The following is a 20,725-nucleotide window of genomic DNA, read 5'->3' as shown; positions in this document are numbered from 1 at the left end:
TCGTTTTCTCCTCCCCCCTTTTAAAAAAATCATAGCTCCTTTATTTATCCATCGACGTCGCTGCATGAGGGCGTGTTGTTTTTTGCGGGATGAGTTGTATTTTTCAAAGGTGCTATTTAATGTGCCATATAATGTACTGAAAAACTTTAAAAAATTCTAAGTAGATAGAAATGGAAAATAAACGACATTCCACCATCTTTCAGTGCGTCTTGTTTCTACGGCGGACAAAATGTAACAAAAGCGACATGAAAACTTTATTCTATGGGTCGGTACGATTATTACGATACCAAACTTATATAGGTTTTGTTTTTGCTGTACTACTTTTTAAAGATATTTATTTATTTTTATTTAAAAAACCCTGTTAACCCTTCAAGTGCCGCTGTCAGATTTGACAGTGGCACTTAAAGGGTTAACAGTCCCGATCAGCTGGGCGGACGAATGGGGCTGTTGCCCGCAGGTGTCAGTTGTAATAAACATGTCGCTATGAGCAGTGGAGCTCGTCCCGGAAAATTTCCGGCCGTGCCACTCAAGGGGTTAAGGGAAATATGGGAGCTGGAAAAAATCTATTGTTTCAATCAAGTTTTTATGTCACACACTTGTCATTTCTTTTATTTTTTCTTGTCACCATATATACGTTTGTTTGTTTTTTTAACCCCTTAGTGACCAAGCCCAATTTTGGAAATCTGACATGTGTCACTAACATAGAATAACTCCGTTGTGCGTATCCAAGTGATTCGAACATTGTTTTTTCGCCACATGTTGTACTTCCTTTAGGTGGTAAAATAGTTTAATAGGATTTGTGTATGTTTATTAACACTGGAAAAAGTTTGAAAAAAAATTCGTAATTTTTTTCACATTTTCAACTCCAATGTCAAAAATGTGCAAACATCCTGTACAGATCTTTGCTAAGATATATATTTCCATCTGTTTACTTTATTCGGGGCGCATATTAGAAGACAGTTTTTTTTGACCATTCAAGAGACGCAAAAATCTAACATTAATCATCAACATTTTGAAGAACACTTTGTTTTCCTGCACCAAGCCAAGATTGTAAAGGCTCATAGGTGTCTGAATGATAGATATCCCCACAAATGACCCCATTTTAAAAACTACACCCCTTAACTCCTTGAGTGGCACGCCCGGAAATTTTCCGGGACGAGCTCCACTGCATATAGCGACATAGCCCGAAAGATTTCCGGGCTATGTATCACTATGGGAGCTGCAGAGCACAATGCCACAAGCTGTGACAGTGTGCTCTGCCTGCACAGTCCCACAGAGAACAAAGCAAGGGCTTTGAAAAACCAGCAGAAGATATTGCCGATTGGCCGGCAATCTCCTGCTTTGTTTACAGGTTGCCATAGAGACCATCGGCTTGTCAGAAGCAAGCCGATGGTCTATGTGGCAGGGAGAGCTTGGTGCTTGGCTGTGAGAGGACAGCCAGGCCCCAGCTCTTACAGCAGAGATCAGAGAAAACCTCCGATCTCTGCTGTGTTAACCCTTTACATGCGGCAGTCTATGTGACTGCAGCATGTAAAGGGCTGTCACCATCGGACCCCCGGAATGTGATCAGTGGGTCCTGATGGGTCCCTGTGGAAGTCCCCTAAAGGGACAAAAAAATAAAATAAATAAATAGATAAAAAATAAAAAAAATAAAAAAGTTAAAAAATTATAAAACAAATATTTAAAACACTTGTGTGATTGTATTTTTGATTTTTTTACAAAGTAAAGGGAGACATGTGGTATCCATGCGTCGTAATGACCCAGAGAAGGAAGTTAATACATTATTTAACCCCTTAATGACATGGCCTCTTTTTTTCTTTTTTTCCCATTTATTTTTTTCCTCCCCCCTGTTTAAAAAAATCACAACTTGTCCCGCAAAAAACAAGCCCGTATATGGCCATGTCAATGGAAAAATGAAAAAGTTATGGCTCTTGAGACGCAACTGCAAAATTAGTTGAAATTCAAGGATTAGACCATTTTAAAAAACCTGCCCTAGTGGGCACGACAGAATAGTAGGAAACCCGCCACTCAAGGGGTTAATGTATTCACTGAGGGGGTCAGGGGTATTTTGACCCCACAGTTTCTTTTCAGGAATAAATGCAATTTAGAGGAGAAAAAAATAAAAATGTCATATTTTTGCAAATATGTCATTTTAAATACATTTTTTTTCCTATAGTGCACATAAAAATGAGTTTTTTTACCCCAAAATGGATCCCCTGTTTGGGTATGTTTCTGAAAACAGGACATTGTGGCCCTAATCTTATATCTGTATGCACAACGAGCCCAAACTGAAAAGAGTCGGTGGCTTTCAGATAAGAAATTTTGCTTGAAGGCGTTTTAGGCCCTATTGCTCACCTGTAGACTCCTTGAGTGGCCAAAATAACAGAAAACCTCACAAATGACCCCATTTTGAAAACTAGACCCCTTAATGAATTCATCTAGGGGTGTACTGTGTATTTTGGCCGCACAGTTTTTAAATAAAGCTAAGAAAAGCAGAAGGAAAAAATACAATTTTCATTTTTTTGGCAATTGTCAATTTAAAAAACGTTTTTTTTGTATAGCAAACATATGAATGAAGACTTGCACCCCAAAATGGATCCCCCTGTTTGGTGCTACAATGGGTATGTTTCTGAACACAGACAATCTGCTTACAGGACACATGGCTAGGCCTGTAATGGAGGAAACACCCATTGGATTTCAGGACACAACTGAATAATTCCAGGCCCCATTGCTCACTTGTGCAGAAAAAAAATTGACTCCCTAAAGATAACCCCCTCCCCCACCCACTTTTTCGGCGTTCCCCAAATCTAAGATAAAAGTAATCATGTAAACTGTGTGGTATTTCTGACAACAGGGGTAATTACGGGGGCTGGTTGGGATGAGTACATGGGACAATAAAACTGGTTATCCCTCCTCCTCCCGTGTTTGCTGCAAACCTGACACTTTTTTCTTGGGCGGGAATTCTTGTCCTCAGCGGCAGGGATGGGGTGTAAAAAGTGGCGCTCTGTGAGGCTTCGTAAGCTTGATGAGGTGCGGCGGTCTCACACAGAAGGCACTCAACAAGCTGCTCGTGGAACTGCAGGAAGGCGAGCGTTCCCGGGGCTTCTTGTAAATTACGTGTTACAGGTAGCGGTCTGAATAACGCCGGGCTCACAGGGCCGTATGTGGAATCCGCTTGCGGAGGCCTGCAGCAGATCCCAGCTGTGAGCCCGGCCGTGTAATGTACTGCGTATAACTGCATACTCACACAGGCAGTCATGCACAGTACACCGTTTTTGTTTGTATTCCCCGCACAGTCGCTTAGCGATGACGCAGGTACCCGCAGCCCGTACACAATGTAGTTACTTATGGGCTGCGGGTATATCCGCGACCACAGAGCACAATGGGCTCTATGTCACAGATATCCGCGGTAAAATAGAACATGTTGCGTTCTGTTTTCTGCGAGTGGATTACGTAATTGTAACACGCTAATGTGAGCGGAATTGTGTAATCCAATGCGATTGATTGATCTGCATATATTACCGCGGATCTCTCATGTGAGACCGACCCAAGTTAGTAGATCACTACCTTTTTATTATGTGACTTGGGACCGCTCAACGAGGCCACCGGTCACTGCTCCAGGCTATTGGCGACCTTTAGTCGCTGGAAGTAAGGAAATTTTAAATTTCCTGGGCCCTCCCCAGCTTCTGCACTTGCGTCTGCCAATTTGCCGACAGGTGCATGCGCCAAAGATGTCTTGTCAGGACATTGCCGGAGGCCTTGCACAAGTAAATTCACCTTCCCTCACGGATTGGATCCGTCATGGAAGTTAAACTTAAACTTTTTAAAAAATTTTACATGATCGCTGTTATCCATTGGAGAACAGCGAACACGTGACCAGGAGCCGCATGCTGCGGCCCTCAGTGAAATCTCCAGGTTCTATGTTTGGTAGCCAGGAGCAGGGAGACTTTAAATTACCTGGCAATCCTCGGCTTTTGCGCATAAGTCTGCCATTTTGGCGACAGGCGCATGCGCAGAAGCAGAGGTAGCGCCTGTAGATAAATCTGGGGGCCTTAGGTACGTAATTTCATCTCCCCCTCACGGGTATGATCCATGAAAGGAGATGAAACAAGCTTTTTAAACTTTTATTTACACTTTTTTTTTTACTTTACATAATCGCTGTTATCCACTGGATAAAAGCAATCATGTGACCGGGAACTGCATACCGCGGCCCCCAATGACATCTCCCTGCTCTAGGCTACTAATGCTAGTCAGGAGCATGGAGATCTTAAACCTCCCGGGCTCCCAGGCCTTCTGCACATGCGCCCGACACTTTACGTCTGGCGCCCATGTGAAGTAGACTCAGTCAGGTCCCGAAAGGACCAGACCACCGCAGAACATCATGGAGGTGAGTAGTTTTAGCTCCCCTTGTGGATCAAATCTGTGAGGTGGGCTGAGACCTTACACTTTTTAAAACTTTTTTACAGCCCCCCGATGTCTTCTCTTTGCCGCTTTTGGCGCAGCGCATGGAGATGGGACGCCGGGAATGAAGATGGCGGCGAATTGCAGCAGGCTTCAGGTAAGCCATTTCAGCCCCCCAAAGTGATCTAAACACTGAGGGGAGCTGAAACGCTCACCCTTCATACTCAACCATATTCTTTCATTCAGTCTCCGATATCTGAGATATCGGTGATTGGATGATTGGGGACTGTAAACTGCAGCCCTCGGTGCGTACTCCAAACTCCCACCTACCTCCAGTAGGTGAGAGCCTACAGCTGTGACACCCCCAGCCCCGTGACTTTATTCCACAGTGAGGCCGGTTTCGTGCTCTGTTGAGAAAATTCTTCAGTAGCTATCGCTTTAAATGGAATCACCATAGCGCTATCAGGCACATTTATCACACCCCGGACACATACGTGTATGAAACAGAAGAATGCTCGTCACTTCAAAAAATTTATATTGTGGCACCACCTATGAAAATTGACCTGCCTTAAATCTCGGAGGCGGGCTGCCGGAGCCCCAAGTCATGACGTCATCTCATAATTCACACCCCCCACTGCAGTTGACGTCACCGCACGTATCGGTGAAATCCCGCCCTTACGCGGTGTGACACTCTGCCCACTAAAGTCTACACCTTCTGTCCCTGTGGCCCTCTGTCCCTGTGGCATGTCTGTTGCCAACAAGGACAGAGGGCGGCACAGTGCAAATGCCGGATTTCACAGCAATTCGTGCTGATGCCAGTGGCAGAAGGAGGTGGGCAAGCAATGGAGGGGTGTAGATAAAGAGGTAATGTCATGATTAGGGGCCAGGCTGCCCGCTTCTGTGACTCATGGCAGGTTCATTTGCGTAAATGGCACCACAATATAAATGCAAGTTTCTGCAAAGCATTCTTCTGCTTTATGCAAGGATGTGTCTGGGGTGTGTCTAATGTGCCAAATAGCGCCATAATGGCACCCTATGGTCTAGAATGACAACAGATTACTTTGAAAGCACATCTCTGAACTGCTGTTCAGGGTGCCTTTACACGGGCGATAAATTTGCGCAATGTGTGTGTTATGCGGAAGTCAGTAAAAAAGCAGAATTATGAAACCAATGATTTTCAATGTTTTCCTTCATATTAGCGAGGTTTTCACTGATGCGATGTTGCGAGCAAAAAACAAATAAATAAATAATGGCAAATCCTATCTTTCTGTCTCCTTTTTATTGAATCGCAACGCAACAAAACTTGTGAATTTTTAACATTAGAAAGTCCTATTGACTTTTGAGATGGCTTGTTAGGCAGTCTGCTAAGGCAGCCCTGGGGCCTTTCAGAAGGCCCCCGGCTGCCATGACACCTACACAGCTCCCCCGATCTCACCGCGGGGGGGCCGTACGGGACCCCTGAACGTCTTTCGGGGGATTTAAATGGCACTGTCAGAATTGACAGCGGCATTTAAAGGGTTAATAGCCGCGATCGGCTGACGCTGCACTGTATGGAGCGGCGCTGTCTTCCTCCATACACGTCCTGCAACACCAGGACGTAAAAAGACTATTGGGCCGTCACTGAGGGGTTAAAGAAAAACAAAGCCAGCTCTGAAAAAAAAAAAAAACACCAAAAACTAAATACTTATTTATTTGTTTATTTAATCTATCATCTAAAACTTTTTATCCTTTTAAAGCCTGGGGTTTTCTTGAATTCCCTGTACACCGTTACATACATCATATACACCGTGTACCATGTAGAAGTTTAGAAGCACCGCTTAACGTACAATTGGGAAGTAGCAGCCAAAAACATTGGTGCTTTGGGAAATACAGGTTTAAACTGACTAACTTCTGGAAGCTTGAAATAGGAGCCTCCCTGGAATATCCACTCTTTGCTTCTAGGACGGCCCCGCATACTCTTGCAATGCAGTGGGTCAGCCCACGTTCCCATCCTACGTGGAAATGTCCCGGAGAGATCTCTGACCAGCAATGTGCCATTTGGAGAATAAAGGGTTTCCAGAATTCGTTCATTAGTCTGCAGTGTCTGATTGGGTTTGTATACGTACCCTCTGGAATAGGTTGGGTTACATCGTAGTGTTCCGTAACACTTTAGTAAAGCATTTGACAAAGTATCTCATACCATCCTTACTGAAACGACGCCCAGATATGGGATTGACAAGGCAGCTGTTAGGTGGATTCACAACTGACTGAGTGATCATACTCAGTGGTGATAAATGGAGGAATGTATCAAGTGGGGTACCACAAGGCTCTGTCCTGGGCCCAGTGTTTCTCAACATTTTTATAAATGATCTGGAGGAGGGAATTGATGGGAAACTGATCAAATTTGCCAAAATACACAAAGCTAGGAGGATTAGTTAACACTAGGGAAGAGAGTATTCAAAAAGAGCTAGAAAACCTTGAACAGTGGGCAGTGACCAACAGAATGGTATTTAACAGGGAGAAATGCAAAGTCCTACATCTGGGCAAGAAAAATGAAGAAAGCACATACGGAATGGGAGGAATTGTGCTAAGCAGCAGCACATGTGAAAAAGACTTGGGTATACTAATAGAGCATAGACTGAACATGAGTCAACAATGTGATGCAGCAGCCAAAAAGGCAAACACAATTCTGGGATGTATTAAGAGAAGCATAGAGTCTAGATCACGTGAGGTAATTATCCCCCTCTACTCTTCCTTGGTCAGACCTCATTTGAAATACTGTGTCCAGTTCTGGGCACCCCACTTTTTAAAAAAAAGACCGACAAACTGGAGCAAGTTCAGACCAAGATGGTGAGCGGTTTGCAAATTGTGTCCTATAAGGAACGGTTAAAGGAGCTGGGAACATTTAGCTGCAAAAAAGGCGGCTGACAGGAGACTTAACCCCTTGAGTGGCACGCCCGGAAAAGTTCCGTGACGAGCTCCACTGCTCATAGCAACATAGCCCGGAAGATTTCCGGGCTATGTATCACTATGGGAGCTGCAGAGCACAATGCCACATGCTGTGACAGTGTGCTCTGCCTGCACAGACCCACAGAGAACAAAGCAAGGGCTTTGAAAAACCAGCAGAAGATATTGCCGACATGTCGGCAATGTCCTGCTTTGTTTACAGGTTGCCATAGAGACCATCGGCTTGTCAGAAGCAAGCCGATGGTCTCTGTGGCAGGGAGAGCTGGTTGTTAGCTGTCAGAGGACAGATAGGTACCAGCTCTTACAGCAGAGATCAGAGAAAACCTCCGATCTCTGCTGTGTTAACCCTTTACATGCTGCAGTCTATGTGACTGCAGCATGTAAAGGGCTGTCACTGCAGCATGTAAAGGGCTGTCACCATCGGACCCCTGGAATGTGATCAGGGGTCCTGATGGGTCCCTGTGGAAGTCCCCTAAAGGGACAAAAAAAAAAAAAAAAAATTTTTAAAAAATGTAAAAAAAAAAAAAAGTAAAAAAATTATTAAAAAAATTAAAAAAAACACTTGTCTCCCTTTACTTTGTAAAAAATCAAAAATACAATCACACATGTGGTATCCGTGTGCGTCGTAATGACCCAGAGAAGGAAGTTAATACATTATTTAACCCCTTAATGACATGGCCCCTTTTTTCTTTTTTCCCCATTTCTTTTTTTCCTCCCCCCTGTTTAAAAAAATCACAACTTGTCCCACAAAAAACAAGCCCGTATATGGCCATGTCAATGGAAAAATGAAAAAGTTATGGCTCTTGAGACGCAACTGCAAAACTAGTTGAAATTCAATGATTAGACCATTTTAAAAAACCTGCCCTGGTGGGCACGACAGGGTGGTAGGAAACCTGCCACTCAAGGGGTTAATAGCTGTCTACAAATATCTGAAGGCCGGTCACAGTGCAGAGGGATCAGCCCTATTCTCATATGTATAAGTCCAGAATCAATGGGATGAAACTGAAAGGAAGGGGAGATAAATTGATTAGAAAAAAAAAAAAAAACTTTGACAGTGAGGGTGATCAATGAGTGGAACAGGTTACCACGGGAGGTGGCGAGTTCTCCTTCAATGCAAGTGTTCAAACAAAGGCTGGACAAATATCTGTCTGGGATGATTTAGTGATCCTGCACTGAGCAGGGGGTTGGACCAGATGACCCTGGAGGTCCCTTCCAATTCTACCATTCTATGATTCTATGAATACTAGTCAGACTAACTGGTTAGTGATCTGTAGATTACCAAGTTGTCCTTACCCCTTGCCTTGGGTCTGAATGAAGGCGGCTACCTGCTTGTCCGTGCCAGCATGTTCTTATGGGAGTTGAAGACAAACCAGACAGCACCTGCACCAAAGACACATTATTTAACACACATACAGAATAAATAAGGCCACAAGGGGGGGTGGGTGGGGGAATTTTTAAGCCTTACAGCAAATCCTCTGCAATATCTCCATGTGCTATAATGCGGAATCTGCTGTGGATTCACCACGGATTTCGCCGCTATAAGCTGAAGGGGCGACATCCGCTGTGAAAATACGCCGCACTTCTGCAACAAAACAAACACGCTGCAGATCTACACACTACTGATCACAATTTAAACACAAAATTAAACCTGCTTTCTCGTCTGTATCATTGGGGAACACGGCCTAGACTGTGGGCATAACTACTGCCACTAGGAGGCGGTCACTAAGCAGAAACAAGTATTAGCTCCTCTCACTAGCTATTACCCCCCAGTTTTAGCTTAGTGTGGCCATGGTGGTAGAGGCCTATCGCGCCATGGGCAGGGAGCCTCCATTCTGTATTACGGCACATTGTAGTCAGGCATTAAGTGCTTCATGGGCAGGACGTAATGGGGCTCAGCTCCACAAGTGTGTAAGGCCACTACATGGTCTGCATTGCACACCTTCCCAAAGTTCTAGCGGATGCATCCGTGGACGCCTCCCTCTTTCCGCATGGGTCCTGATAGATCTTGCCACCCCAGGGGGGACAGCTCAGCAGCGTCTCACGGTCAAAGCGGTGTACCCCACTGAAAAGTACAAGAAAACAAGGTTTTTGTACTTGCTGTAAAATCTCTCTCACCCCATTCATCGGTGGTCACAGCACCCACCCAGTCCGGTATTTGTCTTTTTACATTTATCCCTCCTTGTTGGCGCGCCCCCCTTGTTGTTGCACATGGCACTATACTTTTGTCATCCCGTTCCATTAACTGCGTTCTTTGTGTACCTTACTTGGCTGCTCCTACCACTTGCATACAGACTGGTTAGCTTGGTGCCTGTAGGAGGGGTATAGTCAGCTAGTGGGAGGAGCTAACACTTTTTTCTGCTTTGTGTCCGCCTCCTAGTGGCAGTAGCTATACCCTCTGTCCAAGCTGTGTCCCCAATGAATGTGACGAGAAAGAAGTTTGAAGCCAATTACAAAAATCTTGTTCTTTCTATAAAACTAGACAACACTGTGCTAACAAAACATAGTGACGCCACCATGTGGAGTATTCGCAGCCATTGTGTTTGACATGAAGCTCAGGTGTGGAGTCATTTTATATTCTAGATCAGTCATTAAATGAACTGTACCAAGAACTTGATCCTAGATTGAGACTATCTCCTTGCAGCATTCAGAGAATACAGGCTGCCATGACATCTGTATTCGGCTGCAACACAACCTTGAGGTCAGGAGTCGGGAGTACAGGAAAGTTTCCCACTTGATAAAGAACATTATATCAGGGAATTGCATAAAAAGGGCTCCTAAACTAGCGCCTCACCTCTGGGCCATGTGAAACCCTATTCAGCAATACGTGAATACCCATCTACTGCTGAAATCATTCCCATTATGAACAGGAACAATTCGGGGAAAGAGCCTGGTGCCGCCTAAGAAATGGGAACCCCGTAGTCGCCCCGCAGGCCGCATCAGCATTACAAAGGTGGAATTTATTGCATTGCCATTCTTCAAAACGGATGAGCAGAAAGGCGGTTATTATATCCGCCGGCACGCTGCGACAGCAGGTCCGCTCTATTTGATCATGCGATCGTAGAATGGAATGGCGAATGTGTAAGCGAAGAGTCCGACATGAATGGCGTGCGATGCTACATACGACCAGACTTCATGTAAAACATATCAAAAATCGAGGAATTTTTCTGCTTCTGACAGAGAAGATTTATTCATTTATTTTCCATAATAGAATGCATTATGCAAAGTACTGCGGGATGAAGCGGAGAATCCTCCCAGGGTGTTACCCGTCTCAAGTCCCAGCTGCCAGCATAGAAGGAAGCTATTATTACCTTTGCGGCGTCTAACAAGTGGCACGAGTTGTCTCTCTCCCAAATACACCATGCGCTCTGTCTTGGGAACGGATGCAGGACCTAAGGAAGAAGCAAGGGCACATTAAGACAAAAAAGAAGATTAACTCTTCAAAGAGCGGCGCTCCTGCCTCTGCTTTCATGTCCCGTGATGCCCAGGAGGGAAACAACCTATGAAGCGGAGCCGGAGCCAGGAGAACATCGGCAGCAGGTGTAAAGCAAATTAAAAACAAACATTAAAATGCAGAATGACAAAGGGACCTTTGTAGCACTACAGCGCCGGCGTCCCCCGACGGCAACAGCCTTTGTATCTCCGAATCCCAACCAGTCTCTCCGCTGTTACCCGTCTCGTGCCAGAGGATCGCAGGCGGCAGATAACTCACTTCTGCCCAAAGACAGTATGGAGCGGCGGCCGTTCCTACTATATGTAGAAGTGGGAATTGGGGGACTAGGAGGCCAGCAGGAGGAAACTTTACACGGGTTTCTTTGGACACAAACGATGGTCAACTATGGCAGTCAATTGGAGAAAGATTGGGTAGACCTCCCATGATCCAAAGCCCACGCAATGTCTTGGGCTCGTTCACACGGGCAGATCTGCTCCTTGTTATCACATGTACTCGGTTTGTGTGTGCAGTTACCATCCATGCCCTCCACATCAATTAATACCTCAGGAGGTCATTCACATTGAAATAAATTAAAAAAAACTTTTCTGCTCTATTTCGGGAGCAGGAAAGGGGAATCCCCTAGCTGAACAGATCATTCTTTTGAGGAGTTCCATTGACTATAATGGGGTCCACTCGGTTTTCGCCCCGGCATCTTACCGGAAGATAAAGATGCTGCATGTAGGACTATTTCTTCCGGTATTTTGTGGCGAATCGGGGACGGAGCCTCCGACTGACTGTTCCAGCACAGATGTGACCCAAGTGTGCACAACAATATGAATATCAAGTTGAAAGCTTTAGCTAATCTATAGACAACGAAGTAGATAACAGGCTCACTACTGGCTACATATAACGTTTGGGCGCCCCGTCTGATTCCATGTGTTCCTTGGTTCCATTATAGGAGGGCAGCAGCTGACCGCCCCGTGTCTGCTTGTCCCTATCAGGGGCGTTCCTGCTTGTAGAAGGACTGATCTAGGCGATATATTAGGTGATAGCAATAATGTAGCTGTCTAATATGTGACCGCTCACCGCCACTATACACGTATGACCCAATAACCATATACACACTGACCAGCACATTGTTTGCTTTTGACTGAACAGAGCCCATTATAGTCACGGGGTTCCATTCGCTGCTGTCCCGTTCTGTCATCGGGTGGATTCCTTTGGCCAGGGGATTCCCCTATGCTGCTTCCCAAACTGACCCCCTTCCCAGAGTGCAGAAGTGACTGCAGCCTTATCCTCATACGAGCAGAGAGGTGCCTCACCGGTCCACTAGTATGACGTTCTATTTACATAGGGCAATAGTTGGCTAAACGGCTGCATGAGTGCCAACGTCACCACTAAGGTCGGCAGCACTCATGCAGAGCGTTCAGACTCGCGGGCTTCTTGCCTTCTATGTGTAGCGCTGTGCGGGGAGTGTTTACACGTAACAAGAGTCCCAACATCCAGCGATGTTTTTTTTGTAGACTGAAAGTCGGTGATAAGGATAAGAGAACAATATTTTTTTTTTTTACTGACACGGGACAACATTTTTGTTTGTTTGAACGAATTTTGAGCAATAATAGTTGTGCGTAAAGGCCCATTTACATGCAACGATTATTGCTCAAAATTTGTTCAAATGATGGCTTTTGGGCGATAATCGTTGCGTGTAAAAGCTTCCATCCTTCACTCTTCGGCTAAACAAGGATTTTTAGGCAAGCATAAAATCCATCATTCAGCCGGAGGGAGATAGCAGTGACTGCAGGCTGTGTTCTCCACGTGAGCAGCTGATTACATTGTATTCAACTCTCTTTTTCCAGCGAAGGTCAGTGTGTGATAAAACAACGTCGCGCTTCATTTTATCATAACTTTATTCCTTTGCGTTTTATTACAGTAATTTTCTTCATTGCAGACCATGTGAGTGACGGCGTTATCTCAAGCAGAGTACGATGAGATCGTCCTTATGTCAGGTGTACGAAGCACGTGTCATCGCTGCAGATCTCAATCAACGCCGCCCAACCAGACCTCCCATTACCTACAGAGCTGTGGTGAAACTTAATTTGAGTTAAAATGAAGTACAACATTGAAATATATCGAATTGGTAGAGAATTTTACCAAAAAGACACACCTACCTTCCCCATGGAAAAATTAGAGCTGAATTTCAAGATGGCTGCCATGTTGGTGACGTGGCCTAACAGATTTTCCCCCATTCCCCAGCTTGTACGCAAAATTAGATCACCATCTGCTAAACAGTTAGCACTCTACATGGCACACTTGAGACGCCCTGCACTTGCTGACGCTCTATTTTAGGGCTCATGTCCGCGACTGTGCTTTTACCGTATATTACGCATGCGTCGCACAGATGCGCTATACGTGGGGAATGGAGTCAATGGACTTCCACTGATCTATGCACACCGGCGTGTGGATACTGTGTATCGGTACGCATGAGAAATAGCTCACAGTTTGCTTGCAACATTTGTATGTCCATATGAAATTTTACACATACGCCCGTGGACAGGAACCCATATTCTAATTGTTACAGACACAGCGGAGACAGCCACGCTACACCGTTTCCATGGCTCCTATTCACTACAATGAGCGCTACAGAAACCGCGTTGAGCGAAGTTCTCGCGTCGTTCTAACAGACGGTCGGAACAGAGCTTGTGGGATTTCTGGGCCATGAAGGGCCGAGGTGGGATTACCCCTTTAAGCCCGACTTGCACTTTCTGTACGACTTCTCTTGTCAGCGAGTCTATGGGTGTGCCGCCGGCAGGAATTCTCAGAAGAGGTTTGACATCTCTGTAAATGCAGCTCCAAGATAAGCGTCACCCTTCAGAGAATGTGCCGTCCTCGCAATTTGTACATTTACAGTCATCCAGAAGTCGGTCTGTGCCATCGTGGTTCACACTTCATACACTGGGGGGTCCGGGCCGTATCGCCCCGCAGCAATTGTTGAAATTCATCTGGATCTCAGAAAACCCCTCTAACCGTTTGTCTGCCCTCCCCTGCTGAACACCCACGCTTAGGCCAGGCTCACACCAACGGATTCCAGTAGCGGAATCCACAATCGGCGTCCACGACAAAACATGGGCATTGTAAAGCATGTACTTTCGCTTTTTCGTTCACACTTGCGGATGCAAATTGTGTATTCTATGAGCGGAAGTAAAATCGCAGCATGCTCTATTTTGCTGCGGACTATGCGCAGACAGCCTCCGTTTAAGTCAACGCAGGCCGTCCAACCCGCAGCCCATATGCAATTAACATTGGGTATGGGCTGCAGGTACCCGCGACACTTAGCAATGACGTGGGAAATACAAATATTGGAGGGGGGGGGGGGGAAGCTCTTTGTAGGAACCAAAGTGTTTTTTTTAAAACCCTTTTTGTAGGGACCTGAAGTAGTGACTGGGGACACTGAAGCAGAAGATAGAGTAGCTTCTACAAGGCTATTCTCTCTTGGTAAAGCCAGGTGACAGCCAGCAGCGCCATCCTTCTGGGGCCCACAAGCCCTCTATGACCACTGAACGGCATGACGAGGATTGGAGAATACTTAATTTCTAAACCAAACTCTTCTTGCAGAAAACGTTCTGCCGCTTAGTGAAAGTGGCCACCGGCCAAGAGGCATGCGATGTCCACCCCTCCACCATGCCCGCATGCTCTGGACCTGCGCCAGTTTCCTGCCCTGCAGGAGAAGGTGCAGTGCATTTCAGTGGGGGCCACCGATGTACAGGCTGGCATCTTACTCCCCTCCATCAGCCACCATTGTCAGGACAGGAGTGGAAGTGCCGTTTTGGTAGAGAAGGCAAGGGGCATGGCTTCATAAAAGGGAACAGAGCAGAAGTGAAAACTACCTTTATATTAGTAAGTACCTGCAGCCCTGTACTGCTCATACACCGCCTCATGGAGAAATGCCACACCATGCCAAAAAGTGTAACACCAAGCAGATGGCGCAGCGTTATTCAATTTTCAGGGTATGTTCAGACAAACAAGGTTTGCAAATCGATGTAGTTTTGGGTCAATTCTACCATAGGGGAATGCAATAAAAAGCCAAAACCAGTTTGCAGCTCCGCATCCGGCGACATTCTGCAGTGCAGGCCAGATTTGGATGCACCAGCATTGATAATGGTGGTTTTATGAAGATCAGCTGAGGTAGGTTTGCGGTCAAGCTGCCCCTTACGCCACACTATTACCATGAACACTTGCAGTGGCGTCGCTCCAGAGGTGCCTGGTGTGACGAATGGCACAGTGTGGTGTTCAGCAACAAAAGAAGATCCAGTCCCAGCAATGACTATCTCTAAGTGAGGGTCCGTTGAGACCGCCATACTGCCATATCTTCCATGCGTACCATTTTCCAGCAGGATAACACTTGACTTCACACTGCTGACATCAGCAGGCACACTCTGCAAGGCGTCCCGGGGACTCATAGGCCAGAACAATCCCCAGATCTCCAATCAAGATTCTGCGGGTGAAGATTGAACATGGAGTGAATGCTCTCCCACGGCCTTGTAATGCAGATGAAGTGCAGACCATGGTGGACAACACAACCCCAGGATAGTATTCACGCACACACTGTAGCCACATCGCGTTAATGATGGTATAGCCAACATCATGGTCCCACTACGGACTGGGCCACCAGAGACACCTAAGGGTAGGTTCACATGCTGGATTTAGACACAGGTTTTGCTCCAAATCGACGTCCCATTCATTTGGTCGGGAATCGGTTATGTGGAAAACGGTTCCGCGTCAGAAACTTCACATGAGGGTTTTGGCCGCTCACAAGGGCTAAATCTGTGATTGAAGCCCTGTCTGTGTGTTGGGTTTTGCCTAATTTTGAGCATTTCTTCATGAAATGTCATTTTCTCTGAGGCATTATAAAAGATGGCAAACCCCTAGAAAGTAGCCTATTTTGTGTCTTGAGGACCAAGAGATCACCACCACAATGCAAGAGATCCAGCTCTGTGACATAGGAGTATGTGGCCTTGTTTATAGTGGGACGAGTTGTACTTTTTAATAGCCCCACTGTGGGGTACTAATAATGTAGAGCATGTAATGAAAGTTCTACAAGACAACACGAGGAAAAAACATGCAAAAATCCCATCATGCATTGTTTTGGGGGTTTTGTTTTTACAGCGTTCACTACTCAGTAAAAGGAACATGATAATTTTCTTATGTACATCAACCCAATTACCGCAATACCGAGTTTAGAGAGATTTTTTTTTCTTCTAATTTTACACAATAAAAACTGGTTTTTAAAAGAAAAACAATTGAAAATCGGCATTGTGACGTTCTAAGACCCAGAACATGTCTACTTTTCCAGTAACGGAGCTCTGTGGGGCTTTATTTATTTATTTATTTTCCAGGAAGAGGTGTAGTTTTTATTGGTACTTGAGACTTTTAGATTACTTTTTATTGCATTTGTTTGAGAGGCAAACAAAAGAAAACCAATTCCGGCATCAAGTGAATAGGAACTGAGCCTGCAGTACAATGTAAAGTGCTGCATCTCTGGAGAACAGCTGATCGGCAGGGGTGCCAGACGTCGGGCCTGTGACAACGTGCTTTTGGTAGCCTTTGTTGTGTTTAGGTCATCAGTAGTGGCCTTCCTTGAGTTTAGGTCATCAGTAGTGAGCACCTGGGAGACCTCTTTACGTTTTATATATCAAGGTTTACATTAAGTGTCCGTTCTCACCATTGATGGGTGCTTTTCTGTCAAGGTTTCTTTGCCGTTCAATTACCAGACTAGAGCAGTAACGTGAGGAGCGTCATACCTTGTCCTTGGCTTCCTATGCAGGTACCTTTAGTCCAAAACCAACTATTCTATTTAATTTTCCAGACTGCCAGTAGATTCCACAGGAGCTAAACCCCGGCTACAGACCGGTATGTTGGTGGTCTACTGGGCCCTCCGCTGAGGACCGGTTCCCCTCCAGTTGGAGCTCCTACAAGGATGGAAGCCACAAAGTGAGTGTGAGCCCTCCACATCCTCATGATCTTCAGGGTTTCAAAGAACAGGACTTCATGCCGCCTCCAGATGAGTTTACTCTAATTCTATTGTCGTTTTGGTCTACAAGTCTTTAAAGTTTTGTGAAGGCCAAATTTTTTTTTCTTTTTGCCAGAATGGAGATAAAGGTCCCATCTCCTTTCCAGGGGTCAACGAGTAGCAAATACAACCTTGTGTAAGCAAGGACATCTGTGTAGGGAAAGTGTTCATGGTTTTCTCCTGCTTTCTTTAGACTGTTCTTCTTCTTCTACACAACAATGGACCCGAGTGCCTTCCTCACTGTGGTTGCCGGCCGTCCTCCAGGAAGCAGCACATTTGTATTATTGTAGCGCGCTTCGGCCTCACATCCCCCGCTGCTTACTATTACTAAAGAAATTGGGATCACAGACTGTGTTATTCCTCAATTATCTCCCAAACACGCGGACAGTCATGGCCCCTTTAATGTATCCATGGGAGTTATTATCTCCTCTTTTTGTAATAACGTGAAGTACTGAGAAGTAGAACATTAGGCCGTTCCGCTTAATTTGCTACATAGTATTTCTGTGAGAGGAGATATTGTTTCTTTTGTCCTAATAAAGCCATTTCTGTAGTTAATATATAAGTGGATATTTACAAGATATCCTTCATTACCGCTAGAGCCGAGCAGGATATAACGGAGATGGATCTTTCGAATGCAGTGCTTTCATTTCCACTGACTGCTAGGACGGCCGACAGCTCTGGTACACGTGGCGTCTTCTACTGTTACATCATGGGACAATAGTTTTCTCCCCAGGCAATCAGAAGCTCTTGTTAGGCCAAGTCCACACTTGACGTAGTTGTTTGGAACTTCACGATAAAGGTCCACAAGTCATGTGACGGGGATTCTCGGGAAACCACAATCGCCTGCTGCAGAAATAAGCCTGCGTGGAGTGGAGGGCAGCTGCAGACTCTACATGTGCTGTTGGAGTTTTGCAACAAACGTCACCCCTTGCAGAATGTGATGCAGAACAAGTGGTCTTGTTGGCCATAGCCTTATGTGCTTCCACCTCATTTTTGGTTCTATGCCCTTTTTTTTCCTTCAGCTAGTGCTTAGTTAGGCGGCGTTCACATCTGCGCTGGGGATTCCACTTTCCAACTCTAATTGGGGAATAGCAAAGGAGAATCGCCATGGCCAAATGGTTCCTTCTCTGGGCAGAACCCAACAGTGCCGGGAGGACCCCATTGACTATAATCTGGTTGGTCCACTTTCAGTCCAACTGCCTAGTTCTGGATAGTAGGAAAAGCGTTGTTTGCAGCCAGAAATTTCCGCCCAAAGGTTCCAACGCAGATAGATACATGCAGGAGATACGTCCGCGGCGCGGAAGAAAACGCTCATGTAAGAGAGCTCTAAGGATCGGAGCCTTTTTACAAGGGCTAAATTGTGATGGCTAGATGACGGAGTTAGAGCATTTGCAGAACAGCAGACATGTTGGGGGTTTCTCAGTATGTAGTGGTTAGTGCCTACCAAAAGTAGTCCAAGGAAGGACAACCAATGAACCAGGGACAGAATCATGGCTGCCTGACGCTCACTGTAGGGAGAGAAGGTCCATCTGCTCCCATCCGAAAGAGCTACTGTAACACAAACTGCTGAATAGGTTACAGATGTCCAGAGAGCATCACAGCCTCCGACCGGTCAGTTCCCATGTTGACCCCTTGCCCACTGCTGAAAGCACCTACAATGGGCACAAGAACATCAGAGCTAGACAATAAAGCGACAGAAGCTTGTGTCTTGGGCTGATAAAGCATGGCTTCTTTCACACAATGGGAGCAGCCGGGGGTCACTTACCTGGGCAAGAGATGGCACCATGAGAAGGAGGCAACTGGCAGACGCAGTGTGATGTTCTGCAGGTACGTCCGGCATTCATGTGGATGTTACTGACACATATCCCCTACCTTAACATTACTGTAGGCCAAGTGTGCCCTGCATGGCTACTGTATGCCCTACTGGCAGTGGCCACTCAGTAGGATAATGGGTTGTACGCATTGCAAAAATTGTTCAGGAACGTGGCAGACAGCTGGAGGGGATAACGTGGCTTCCTACAGTCCCAGATCTGAGGGGCATCTGTGCCAAGTGCTAGAAGTACAAGTCCAACCCACCAAGGCCCCTCTGCACAACATCTTGGTGTGAGGTACCGCAGGACACCTTCAGAAGTCTTGTGAAGTACCCGCGCCGAAGGGTCAGAGGGGCTTCTATGTTAGGGCTGACCAGCGTATATATACTTCAACACAGATCTATATGTATAAATACCCTATGCGGATCCATCTTTCATAAAGTGGTGGTGCGTGGCAGGGCACAGAGCAGGCTGGGGATAAAAGCTCATGCCATGCTTGGTGGTTGCCAGCTGTGTTAAACAACATAACCTGCCCGCAACAGCAATGACTCAAGCAATCTGATTGAAGCTGTTTAGCCACTTAGATGCTGTGGCCAATGCTAACCAGAACATCCAAGCCATTAGCCCCGGTGGATGGGTTGCAGCTCTCTCTATTGAGCTCCTTCACAACTCCGATTGGCAGCATAGCGTCTATGACCATCAACCACAGCAGAGAGGAGGTGCTGTGGAGCAGCTCAATGGAGAGACCACAGAAGACTTTCGGTAGAAGGCTTGCCTTCAGGCCACTAGCGGCAGTGCACCAGGGAGTATAAATCATTTGGATGCTGCCTCCCTGTTCTACGGCCCCTACATAGAGCCATCTGCAGTTTTTCAGCATCAAAACTGCTGACAGCTTCCTTTTAAGTGGTTAATGTATACCCGTATAGCGAGAGCTGGAACTGGCACAGGTAAATATTAGGGCATACCACGGCACAAGAGACCGCCCTGGGGAGTTTTGTCTTTACACTAATGCCAGCGCCAACAAGTCCCATAACTTGTGCAGTTCTACAATCGGGTTTAATCATAGCACTGAACAAGCTAACGTCTAGAAGTGAAGAATCTCTGACTCTGGGAGCTGTGACAGGAGTAACTGTAGTACAACTGTTGTCCAGCAGGTGATCCTGTAGGCACAGCGGCCGTAGCACGCAATTATCGGGAGCCGATCCTGCTCCATACACGGCCGGTGTTAGCGGTCTTTGACAGCTGACACCCGTCGGCAGCAACCGCAGTGAGCATGAATTCAAATTGCGGCTGTTAACCCTTTAAATGCCCCAATTGGTGTTCGCGGGTCCTAAATGGACCCTTGTGATGAGATTATGAGGTGCTGTTTGGTTGCAGTGGCAGCCTAGGGCTGTCTGAAGACCTCCAGGGCTGCCATGAATGATTGTCAAAAAGCAGTATAAAGCAATACTATAGTATTGCATTATACAGTATGAGCGATCAAATGAGTTCAAGTCCCTTCGTCCTTTACGATCCCCGATCTCTCTCCAATTAGGGGGGGGGGGGGTTGACCTCTCAACCCCCCAGCGGCCCCAGTGGCTACACGTGACCTCTCAACCCCCTCCCCGGCGGTCCCAGTGGCTATACCTGACCCACCCCCCACAGCGGTCCCAGTGGCTATACCTGACCCTCCTCCCGACAGCGGTCCCAGTGGCTATACGTGACCTCTCAACCCCCCCCCCCCCCCGGCGGTCCCAGGGGCTACACGTGACCTCTCAACCCCCCCCGGCGGTCCCAGGGGCTACACGTGACCTCTCAACCCCCCCCCCGGCGGTCCCAGGGGCTACACGTGACCTCTCAACCCCCCCCCCGGCGGTCCCAGGGGCTACACGTGACCTCTCAACCCCCCCCCCCCCCGGCGGTCCCAGGGGCTACACGTGACCTCTCAACCCCCCCCCCCCCCCCCGGCGGTCCCAGGGGCTACACGTGACCTCTCAACCCCCCCCCCCCCCCCGGCGGTCCCAGGGGCTACACGTGACCTCTCAACCCCCCCCCCCCCCCCGGCGGTCCCAGGGGCTACACGTGACCTCT

General features: G+C 46.7%; 1 protein-coding gene across 1 annotated transcript in view; it reads right to left on the bottom strand.

Annotated features, from left to right (window-relative positions):
* The window catches only part of ABCB7 (ATP binding cassette subfamily B member 7), a 118,361-nt gene that overhangs the window by 92,911 nt on the left and 4,725 nt on the right, over positions 1 to 20,725 (bottom strand). Inside the window, exons 2-3 of the mRNA XM_066581640.1 lie at positions 10,656 to 10,736; positions 8,641 to 8,727 (exon numbers count right to left, since the gene is read on the bottom strand). Of these exons, the coding sequence (XP_066437737.1) occupies positions 8,641 to 8,727; positions 10,656 to 10,736 (168 nt within the window). The remainder of the gene's footprint in view (positions 1 to 8,640; positions 8,728 to 10,655; positions 10,737 to 20,725) is intronic.

The sequence above is a fragment of the Eleutherodactylus coqui genome, chromosome 10, assembly GCF_035609145.1.
Source record: "Eleutherodactylus coqui strain aEleCoq1 chromosome 10, aEleCoq1.hap1, whole genome shotgun sequence".
NCBI classification, from domain to species: Eukaryota; Metazoa; Chordata; class Amphibia; order Anura; family Eleutherodactylidae; genus Eleutherodactylus; species Eleutherodactylus coqui.
The sequence above is the reverse complement of the archived record's forward strand: the minus strand, read 5'-3'. Positions and strand labels throughout refer to the sequence as shown.